The sequence below is a fragment of the Plecotus auritus genome (genome assembly GCF_963455305.1).
Source record: "Plecotus auritus genome assembly, chromosome: 10".
Taxonomy (NCBI): domain Eukaryota; kingdom Metazoa; phylum Chordata; class Mammalia; order Chiroptera; family Vespertilionidae; genus Plecotus; species Plecotus auritus.
This window is the reverse complement of record NC_137785.1, coordinates 46119192-46129899: the sequence shown is the minus strand read 5'-3', so window position 1 is coordinate 46129899 and position 10708 is coordinate 46119192. Positions and strand designations below refer to the sequence as shown.

The window sequence follows — 10708 nt, the reverse complement described above, 5'->3', positions numbered from 1 at the left end:
GCCTCAGAACCATTACATCCTGGCTCTTCCCTGTCCATTCCCTGGAGAGTTAATGTTCCACGCTTCCTTTCTCACATCAGTCTGTTGTAAACATGGAAACTAAATAACAAAAGCTTCAACACTCCTGTGACTTTAAATATATCTGAAGCTTTGAACACTGTATTTAAAATTTGTTAAGATGCAAAACCATCTGATCTTTGCTGTAATAGGCAGACGTGGTTGCCGGTAGTCCTTCCTTTACCACCCTTTATCTCAGAATCTTAATGAACTTTAAAGTGAACCCTCATGTGGGCATGCTTCTATTTATCTAAAACAAAAGCTGTTAGTCATACATCATATTATTGACCCTCAAGTTTCCACTAACTAGTTCATTGGCAGATCTGTGTAACAAAGATTGCTACTTTTGGTAACTTTGAAGCATAACATTATGAAGTGGTTTCATAGATTGACTTGACTCAGTTGTAGTGCTAATTCGTTGTGTTCTTAAATCTTTGGATTGGTACATGAGAGAACTTCAAGGAGGTCCTAACTGCTCAAGAAAGAAAATTAACATCCAAGTGACTAGTGTGTCAAATGACCAGGTACCTTATTTAATTTGTTCCTAGAGGAGCCCTGAGCACTTATTTTGGGGGAACTTCATTCCATCCTAACATCCCCGTTAATCTGTGGCCTGATGTACTTAGACCCACTGCAGAAATAACTGAGTGTCCCTTAGGAAAAACTGCTCTAGGGACTTCGCAGATAAGGTGAGGCACCAACGGGGACCTAGGTCCTCTAGGAAGAGTGAAGAACTCACCTAGCTACAGCAGACTGTTTTTTAAAGGAATGAGATTCTCTTTCATAAAAGATCCCAAGTCTAAAATACTTCTTTAAAGCAGTTTCAATTAAAGATTGTTTTGGCTGCTTCTGAATATAATAGATTGCCACTCCCAGAGTCAAAAACGACTAGAACACAAGACTTAAAAACCAAGCCATTTAATTGTCTTTAAGGTAAACAATACATGGAGCTGGATCCCAAGCCCCGAGAATGCCAGAGCTCAAGGTCCAAGTGTCCCGTGGTGTGATATTCTCAATGGAGTTCAGAAGGGTCAGAACTCAGAGGTGTTCGAGGCAGAGCACTTTTGGAATTCATGCATTCCACTAAGCAATTTTGCAAACTGCCAGAAATAGACCCCAAGTCTTTTGAGATGGGGAAAATTCAACTCCTGGTTTTACAGATAAAAGAATGAAGAGTACCAAAAATGTGGTTTACTTTTGTCACACAATCTGAATCCTGAGCTGTCGTAATCCCAATTCATAGCATCCTATGCTGTAGTTTAGGTACGAGATCAGTCCCTCTATCCATTCACTTCCATGTAATGCCACAGCAAGAGTGACCTGGGGCAGAGAGCTCTTTTACAGCTTTTTAACAAGCACTTAAATGAAAAGAACCCTCTGGCGGCACACAAGTTAGTTTATAAGATTTTAATTTACAAATTAAAAAGCTACATGTTTTATTTTTTCTCCTTTTTCTCTTCTTTCTTTATATCACTCTTTTCCTTATCTTTCTCTTTGTCATCTTTTCTATCCTTTTTGCTCTCTTCTTTTTCCTGCCCTTCTTTCTTTTCTGCATCCCGGTTGGCAATCTTGTTGTTGATGAGGTTGTGCAGGGCAACCACTGAACGGATCAGGGAGGCCAAATACACCACGACCATCTGGTCGTTGGTCTTTAGGTAAAAGGCCTTGACAAACTCCTGCAGGCTAACATCTGGCAGCAGGTTGAAGACATCCTGCAGCTGGTAGATGATCTGGTGGTTGATGGGAAGCTTGCCTGTAGCCACTTTCTCCAGGTAGCCTTTGATATCCAGAAGTTTGGAGTTCAGTCCCTTCAAACCATGAACCTGGTTTGTGATCCGCTGGGAAAGAGTGCCCACAGTAGTGTCTTTGATGTCTCTGTAATAACACACAAGAAGAGGAGGAAAAAGCATCAGTGTACTTACTGTATTACCTCCCAGGTTCTCATATTCTAAGGAAACACCTAGCTTTGTGGGGGGGCGGGAGGGGGGAAAGCAAGTTTTCAAAAGAAAAATGTTACTCCTCCATTTTACAAAGATCTGAGTATAAATTGGCTTAACTTTGTTTTAATTGGGAGACATATATTTTGTTTTTCTTATCACAGGGCATTTTTCAAAAGAAAAGAGAGAGCCAAAATAAAATTTGTTTCACTTAAAAAATCAAACAACAACAAAAACCCCTCTCCCCTTCAACTTTCCTAATAAAGGGTAGCATTTTCCCCACCTGCATCTATACAATGTTGCAAGAAGTTTACATTAGCAGTAATGTCTGGAATTGAAAGAAATCTTACTGAGAAAAATGATGACATTTTTTAATAAATCAGGATTATATAAGTAGAGTACTTTAAAATAAAGCCCATCCCAAGTAGAGTCTCTGCAGAAAACTGGCTAGCTACATTCACTGAAAAGGTCACCTTGGAAGAGAACATGCCTATAGTTTCTTCACACGTCTGTTCCTGTCCCAGTCAGTGTTATAGTTTTCACCCAAGTTGTACATCCACAAAGTCATAAATCGTAACTCAGGACACTTTAGAGATGATACCGGTCTAGAACCCAGGTCCCTGCATTCCGATACAGCTCTCTCCTTTACACTGAGCAGCCTCTTGGGCTGCTTATGAGTCTGACACCATCCCAAGTCTCACCGTAACAAGTGTTCGACCCCAACTTCTTCAGCTTCCTCTGCTCCAATTTCACTGGTCACGTGCTCAAATGTTTTTGAGGTTGGAGTTCCATCCTGGGAGAGGAGGCTTAACTGTAGTTATTTGCTTACAAACAAACTGACACAAGTTCCTTTCCACACCTTGATTCCTCTGTTTTAAATCAAATCACTTCATGAATTCATTATTGGGTTTTCCATGGCAAGAGTGGATAAGATTTGTTTTGAAAGCTTAGTCTTCTAAACTAATGTGACAGAGACTGCTGGAGCATCATAAGCTCGTTTCTGAGGAAATTCTTGATGATCCTCTCAACCCCACAAGTGGGGATGGACACTCAGGGAAGTCTGGATTAGGCTGATTTTTAAAGTATATAGTTCTTGCCCTAGCTGCTCTGGTTCAGTGGATAGAGCGCTGGCCTGCGGAATGGAGGGTCCGGGGTTTGATTCTGGTCAAAGGCACAGATTGCGGGCTCAATTCCCAGTAGGGGGAGTGCAGGAGGCAGCTGAGCAATGATTCTCTCTCATCATTGATGTTTCTCTCTCCCTCCCTCTCCCTTCCTCTCTGAAATCAATAAAAATATACTAAAATAAGAAAAGTACATAGTTCTTTCTAGAAAAGGCAATATGAGCTCAGGTCAGAAACATAACATTTAACCATCTATTGTTACTTGGATCAAACAAAGCAGAGCACCAAAATGATGCAGTCAGAACACCTTTCTGGTGGCCGGAATTTATCAAAGGAGCTGCTTGGGGATGTGGTTCACTGCATCACCTCGGGACTTCCCTAGAGTTAGAGTTCAATTTTCCTGGAAATGGAGAAAAGATATATTCTGGCAGCTCTTTCTAGCTATACCTAAAGCACAAGCTAATGAACCTGAGAGCACGTACTGGATGTAGTGGCTGAGTATTCAGGTGTCAAATCACAGAGATGGGTCTTGCCATCTAGCCCCAGCCAGCTCTGACCTACTCTATTTGAAAACCTATGCTCTAGCCATTAGGATTAAAAATCTTCAAGGAGAAAGGAACAGTGGCCCAGGGGGGCCCAACAGTGGAAAGTTCATTAGATTAAAGCTAAGTTCTGCATTACTTCGCTGTGAACATCTCTGGGCAATCACTTAACTACTCTGGGCTTCAATTTCATTTGTAAAAGGGGATTTTAGATCTCTATAGTCCTGTCGTTTCTAAAATGTGGCTATTCAAACACTCAAAGGGAAAAACCATAATATCAAACTGTTAACAGACATCAACAACCTTCTCTTTCTTATAAAGAGATAAAGGATTTGTTGACTTGAAAATGGAAAAACAAAACCAAACCCCAAACAATTGCCTAGTAAAAGTTGTAGCAAATCTATTATTCTAGACTCATAGCAAGATGACTTACATCATGAACTTCTTCCACTGAAATATATGCTTCTGTGGGCAGTCCCAGGTCCTTTGGTTTCACATCAATGATGACTAATACCTTGCAGAAAAACACATCTTAGCAAACCACCTCACACTGAGTATATAGGAATGACAGCAGCCATTCTTCTGATCATGAATACTGAAGGATTTCATTCAACCAAACAAAAGCAAGAATTTTACATTCAAATGATCTCATCATTTGCTTTGTTATCTACCCCCATCTCTCTCTCTATAAAAGCCCAAGCGACCGTCTGAATCCGACCAGTAGCTATGATGCGCACTGACCACCAGGGGGCAGACGCTCAACACAGGAGCTGCCGAGCTGCGATGACTTGGCAGCTGTGGTTCTCGGGTGACGCACCCGGAACCAGAGAGGAGGGAGCCCGATTCTGGGGTGCGTCACCCGAGAACCGCCCTCTCGCAATCCGGGACCCCTTGGGGGATGTTGGAGAGCCGGTTTCGGCCCTATCCCCGAGGCCAGGCCAAGGGACCCCACCTGCTGGAGGGATCCAGCTCAATCCGCAAACTACCTTTGAGCCGTGGCTCTGCCCCAGGTGCAGCCGGCACAGCAGGAGGTTGGCTCCAGGGCGTGTCCGGCCCGTCTGGCCCAGTCCTGTCCTGCTGGCCACCTTCTAATTAATTTCCTTCCAATGTGCACGAATCCATGCACTGGGGCACTAGTTAATTAATATGCTGAGAGGTAGTCTATAATATGGTGATCAAACTCAAGGAAATCAGAGTTAAAACAGCCAACAATTTTAATCCCAGTTACAACACCTATGAGACCTTACGAACCATTTTAAACCTCAGTTTTCTCATTGTAAAGAGGATAACAGCCCCACAGAGTCACAGAGAGGATTAAGGGAAATAACTTACATTCCTGGCACTTGTCTACTGTTACTTATTAAACATATTGAGTTATTGCATATTACACAAAACACTAAAAATTAACACAGGCTTACATAGAAAAAGTAACAAAATGATTTGCTATTCAAATCTTTCTTAAGATGCTCTTACTTAAGTAAACTGGCAAAGAATATCTTTCAAGAGTTTTAATGACAGAGTGTACTCACTGAGTTAGGGCAGTATCTTTTCATGAGTTCATTGATGGCGATGTCATTCTTGTGTAGTTTAGGGCCTGTGTGGTACCATCCAACTATTCTTTCTCTGGCTGGGAAGGGGAAAAAAATTAAGTGGGTTTGAATTATTAAAGATCTATGTAATTCCCTCAGAAAGGGTAAGAACTCCAATTATTATGCTCTCTACCCTTTTCAGAATTTAAGACATCTATTTTAAACCTTGACTTATAAAATGTAAAACCCAATAGAATTTTCAGAAAATTAAGCAGCAAGGGAAATTCAGACATCCACATCTCAGACTAGTTTAGGAGACCAGTCAACAATGAAAGCAACCAGAAAATAATTCTAAGGCAACATATAAATGTGGGTTCACGTCCCATAGACTGCAATTGTAAGTGTTGCAGGAATAAACATTTTCAAAGCAACGTGGTTGCTGTAATGAAATAAAATGAAATAATACACATGATGAAGAGGTACACTTATCCTGGCAGCACTAAAGCTCTAGGGGCAAGTGGATTGATTTTATTGGCTAGTTCTTTGGGTTTCTGTTGCAGAGGGCTAGCTCTCTCCCCTAAAACTTAGGTGGTCTTTGCTATTCTCGTTTCTCATTTATTCTTCCTCATCTTCTACAACCACTAGTCTTACTGAAGTCTAGCTAAGGAAAGGGCCCTTGACATTAACCAAAGAAAAGGGAATACTTAAAAAAAAATGTTGCACACACACTTAAAGATAATGTACATCAATGCCACAAGATCTTAAACACACACACGACATACCATTGACCTTCTTAAACATTCCATACATGTTTTCCAAATAATCGTGGTCTAAAAACCAAACGGAATCATCTTTGTCATCTTCATCAAAAGGGACTAAAGAGGAAAAAAAAAAAAAAGCAATATTTATTTTAGAGCCAGGTAGAATGATAGAGCATGGGTCATAATCAGAGACCCCTAGGCCAGATATGATCCTCATAGGTGGTTTGTCTAACACAGTATTGAATTATTTTTGAATTGCTCTCATTAACAACTAGGAAATTTCACATAAAAATCCAGACTTCTGGGTTCTCTTGAAAAATCAGAAGACCTTCCGACAACTGACTAGAGCCAGGTAGAAGTTGAACCCTTTTTTTTTTTTTTTTTTTTTAAATATATTTTATTGATTTTTTACAGAGAGGAAGGGAGAGGGATAGAGAGTCAGAAACATCGATGAGAGAGAAACATCGATCAGCTGCCTCCTGCACACCCCCCACTGGGGATGCGCCCGCAACCAGGGTACATGCCCTTGACCGGAATCGAACCCGGGACCCTTCAGTCCGCAGGCCAACGCTCTATCCACTGAGCCAAACCGGTTTCGGCGAACCCTTTAAAACGGACATGCTAAAAGCCCCATCACTTCCTAATATTTTCCATTTGGCAAATAACATTACTATCTGGTTCTTTTAGACACTGGAGTTAGTTACCTTTAGTCCAAGGCTCATGCCTACACTTATTTTGTTCTTTTTTGGTGTTGCTTTAATCATAAAATACATTGAAATGTTCTTATAAAGATTCATGAAACAGAATAAAAGGGTAATGGTCTCCATCTCTCCTTTGCTAACCCATAACCGCGGTTAACAGTGCATAGGTTTACAAACGGCACCAATTACCTATTTTTATAAATAAAGTTTTACTAGACCACAGCTGCCATTTGTCTACATACTGTCTATAATTGCTTTCCTGCTACAATAGTAGAGCTGGGCAGTTGCAATGGAGACTGTATGGCCTGCAAGTTTAAAATATTTATTACCCACTTCAGTGTGTAGCCTTTAGCCTCTCTATACCACAGCAATTCTTAATTAGAATTCTGGTGTGCAGTAAAAAATGAAAAACACAAAAAGTCGCTTTTAATTTTAAAGTTAATTGACATTTTAACCATGCTCAGAAAATGTAAAATTTGTCTTTTACCTGCAAAACTGTTGGATACATCCAGTACTTTCTTTTGCCATGACCCCAAAAGCACACCAACAACACGCTTCTGGTTTCCAACCTTGCCTATTCTGAATGAGAAAGGAGAAGGTCAGTCTAATAGGCACACAAAGGATGTGCCAACAAGTAGATTCTCAACAGGAAATATTCATGTACAGACACAAGTGAGTGAGTTTACCTGGAAACTAATCCCACTAAACAAATGTAATAGAGTCAGGTTACTCCTTAATATTAAATTCTAATAAATATGAGTAATTCATGAACTTTTTACACTGGTAGTTTTTACTCACTGTTAACTAGAAAGCAATACAAGTGGTTGTAGAAAAAATTTCAAACTTTCTACAAATTTTCAATGGAGAAAATGAAAACTCTCCCTATCTTAAGAGTTTTAAAATGCTATTTGGTTGATGTCTGAAAAACATATTTAAGTTATGTTACCACATTTAAGTTTATATTTTTCTTTGCAGCTTACCTTTCTCTTTTATTTATTTTTGTTTTTTTTGCTTTATTCTTTTTTAAAATTCTTTGTTTAAAGTATTACATAAGTCTCCTTTTTCCCCCATTGACCTCTCACCAGCTGCTCCCACCCCCCTTACCTTTCTCTTTTAAACTTTTCCCATCTTCTCTATCCTTGAATCTTTTCAGGGATAAAGATGTTAAAGTAAAACCAGTTTTATTGTCCAGCTTGATGCTAACTGCTCTCTGGTACATCCACACCATGTCAGCAAGCCCCACTAGATGTTCTTTGAACCAGGCAGGGGCTCAGAAAGTGATTTCTGACCCAGAGGCTTGTGCATGTCATCTGTGGTCGTTCTGAATGGCTTAATTAGAAAGAAGTCAACAGAGAGCTGGTGACTAATCACACGGAGAGTAGGACTGAATGAGAAAGATTTTACTTCAGGATTTTTATCTCTATATCAAACCTCAGTGATTTTGTCCTAAGGAGCTACAAGTGTAGCAAGTGAGGCAGACACAATACAACTCTATATATTCAGAGGAAAGAAAAAACCCACCGTGAAATGAACTATGATTTCTCAACAGTTGCTGGTTTCACACTGGTTTAATTGAATCACATGGTTTGGCAAGTTTATAAATACTTTCTAAATTTGGGGTTTGTATTAAACAAAGTTAAGGATTCTGTATTCCTCGTGGTTCTGATTTTTTTGGAAAACTTAGGCACTGGGTTTGCACACTTCAAAGTTAACTCCCACACTCACTGGCTTTTCTTTTGGTTTACAAAAATCGATTTGTCTTTTACAAAACCCTACATTCGTTATCTGACACAGCAGCTAGCAGTGTCTGTTTGTACCATGCACTTAACAAGTGTTTGTTGAGTTTACGGAATAGAACTGACATGGTGACTGCCCCATTAGCACCCCTAGTATCCTATGGAAGAAAAATAGCAATTTTTCTGTACAGTGGGAAAGCAAGCATATCCTGTTAGGCTGAGGGCCCTACAAAGCAATGGAACCGAATTGGGGACCCTAAACCTCAAAGTCTCGAGTTGTTTTTCGCTCTGGCTGAGCAAAACGCTGGAGAATGAATGGGCACTTAAAAATCTTACTCTACAGCAGTTGCTCCCAACTGGGTCTTTCTTTACATTAGCTAATTCAAATAATTATTTTGTAAAACGTATGAACACGTGTAACAGGTCCAGCGGGATGAACAACCTTGAAAACAAGCAAGGGAAGGAGGGAGAAACATCTGGGGATGTTTTCTTATCTAATTCATTAATGCCAAAGTCTCCAACTGATCTCATTTTTACCTCATCTACGTTTTACGATATTGTTAAACCAGATTCCAGCTCAGAAACTTTCACAAGTTAAAACCATAGCTCTTCCAGGGCGCTGAGACCAGAATTTTGGTGACAGCCTTCAAAGGCACAGAAGCTAGAATCAGAAGGGCTTTCCAACGAGACGGGGGGAATACGGTGACAGATGGGCACGAGGCTTTGGGGGATCAGGGCCAATTGAAGGTTGCTCCCATAGTCTAGCAGCCTACGGACCAGGATAAAGAAAATGGGCAGCCCAATCCCCGGAGTGCCGGCTGGCGCAAGGAGACAATGCTGGGTGACTTGGGCTTCCTGAACCGAGGTTGGTCTGGGTCCCTCGGTGAGACAGGGCGGCCCTCCGCCCATCAGCGCTCCTGCGGCCCCTTCGCCTTTCCCAGAGCGTCCGTGACTCAGCAGTGAAGGTGCCGCCGGCCCCGCGCAGCCGCCCCGCGCCGCCCGCTCACCGGTTAAAATGATCCACCACACTGAGCAGCACCAGGGGGTGGACCACCACCTTCTGCACCGCCAGCTCCGGCATCGCGATACACCCCGCCCGCCAGGTTCTGCTCTCTGCGACCCGCAAACACAGGCAGCCACAGCAGCAGGGACACTCGCGGATCCTCCAGGCCCAGCTCCTCCTTTTCCGGCCCGGCCGGCGCCGCGCGGTCGCCGACTTCCGTTCCCAGAGTGCCCCGCGCGCGTCGCTCCCGGGATGACGCTCCTGCCACCACCCGGAGGAGGGGTCGTGACGGAGAAAGGCGGGACCTGTCCTGGGTGAACAGCTACAGTTTCCCTTGAAAATTAAAAGGACAATGAAGACCGATAAAGGTTGACTCTCCGGTATTTGTCCTGCACTGTTCCCTGCAATGGTTTTTCGCCTCAGTGCCCCTTCAGCCCCTTCCCACTCCCCCACCTCCCCCCGTCTGAAGACTAGAAAAAAGTACTAAGAAAAAATATAAATAGTAATAACTAATATTTACACCATCCAGAAAATGTTCACTTTTGCTTCAAGTCAAAATCCTCCAGAATTTCTTAGAAGAACTAACTTTAAATCTCTAGCATTAAGGCGCGCCCTTAATGGTAGTTTTGGTAATTTACCTCATCCTCATTTTATTGTTGGGGAATAATTCCCTTAATCTCTACTAGGGACACTTTGCAGATAATCTGTGTTTATATTCCCACTTGTCTTTATATTACTTAACCATTTAAATAATATAGGGCTAGACGAACGTAATTTGTGCCTACAGTCACAGCATTCAGGCTAGTTTTCAAGTAAAAACAGGCAAGTGCTGAAGATGAAAGGAAATAATGTTTTGGTATTTAGCTAGGTTAGAGAAAAAAGACTAAATGGGGCAATGTAGGAGACAAGGATTTAAGCTTATTTGCAGAAAGAGCCAAATTACTTAAAATCCATGCAAGTTTATATTTCCGTCTAATTTTATTTTATTATTTATTTAAAAAAAATATTGTTGAAAGTATTATATATGTGCCCTTTCCCCCCCCATTTACCCCTTCTTGGCCTGCTTCCTCCCCAGACCTTCACCACCCTATTGACTGTGTCCATGGGTTATGCATATAAGCATACAAGTTCTTTGGTTGATCTCTTTTAAGTTGCTGTTTCTCTAAACAAAAACAATACTTCAGCAACTTGAATTGTTTACTAATTGTTTATCCTGATATCAAAAACCCTTTATCTTCCTGATATTTAGAGGATTTAACCTTCCTGAAGACCAGGAGACTTGTGCTCTTAGCCTGCTTCCATGTAATCAGGGAGCTTTTGA

The 10708-nt window shown here is 41.4% G+C and overlaps 1 protein-coding gene across 1 annotated transcript; it reads right to left on the bottom strand.

Moving 5' to 3' along the window:
• Positions 1 to 961: 961 nt before the first annotated feature.
• On the bottom strand, positions 962 to 9624 carry PSMD7 (proteasome 26S subunit, non-ATPase 7). Its single transcript, XM_080646082.1, has 7 exons — positions 9392 to 9624; positions 7136 to 7227; positions 5969 to 6061; positions 5187 to 5284; positions 4091 to 4171; positions 2696 to 2787; positions 962 to 1932 (listed from the first exon to the last, which is right to left on the bottom strand). The coding sequence occupies exons 1-7, from the start codon at positions 9463 to 9465 to the stop codon at positions 1494 to 1496; spliced, it is 969 nt and encodes a 322-aa protein (XP_080502208.1). The 5' UTR covers positions 9466 to 9624; the 3' UTR covers positions 962 to 1493.
• Between the last annotated feature and the right edge of the window lie 1084 nt (positions 9625 to 10708).

Excerpts from the sequence above, each read along its gene's own strand:
- PSMD7 (XM_080646082.1), bottom strand. The coding sequence starts at position 9,465 with ATGCCGGAGCTGGCGGTGCAGAAGGTGGTGGTCCACCCCCTGGTGCTG. Across the intron at positions 5,285-5,968 it reads AATGTTTAAGAAGGTCAATG|CCAGAGAAAGAATAGTTGGA; the intron begins GTATGTCGTGTG and ends TCCCCTTCCCAG. Across the intron at positions 2,788-4,090 it reads CAGTGGAAGAAGTTCATGAT|GATGGAACTCCAACCTCAAA; the intron begins GTAAGTCATCTT and ends CTCCTCTCCCAG.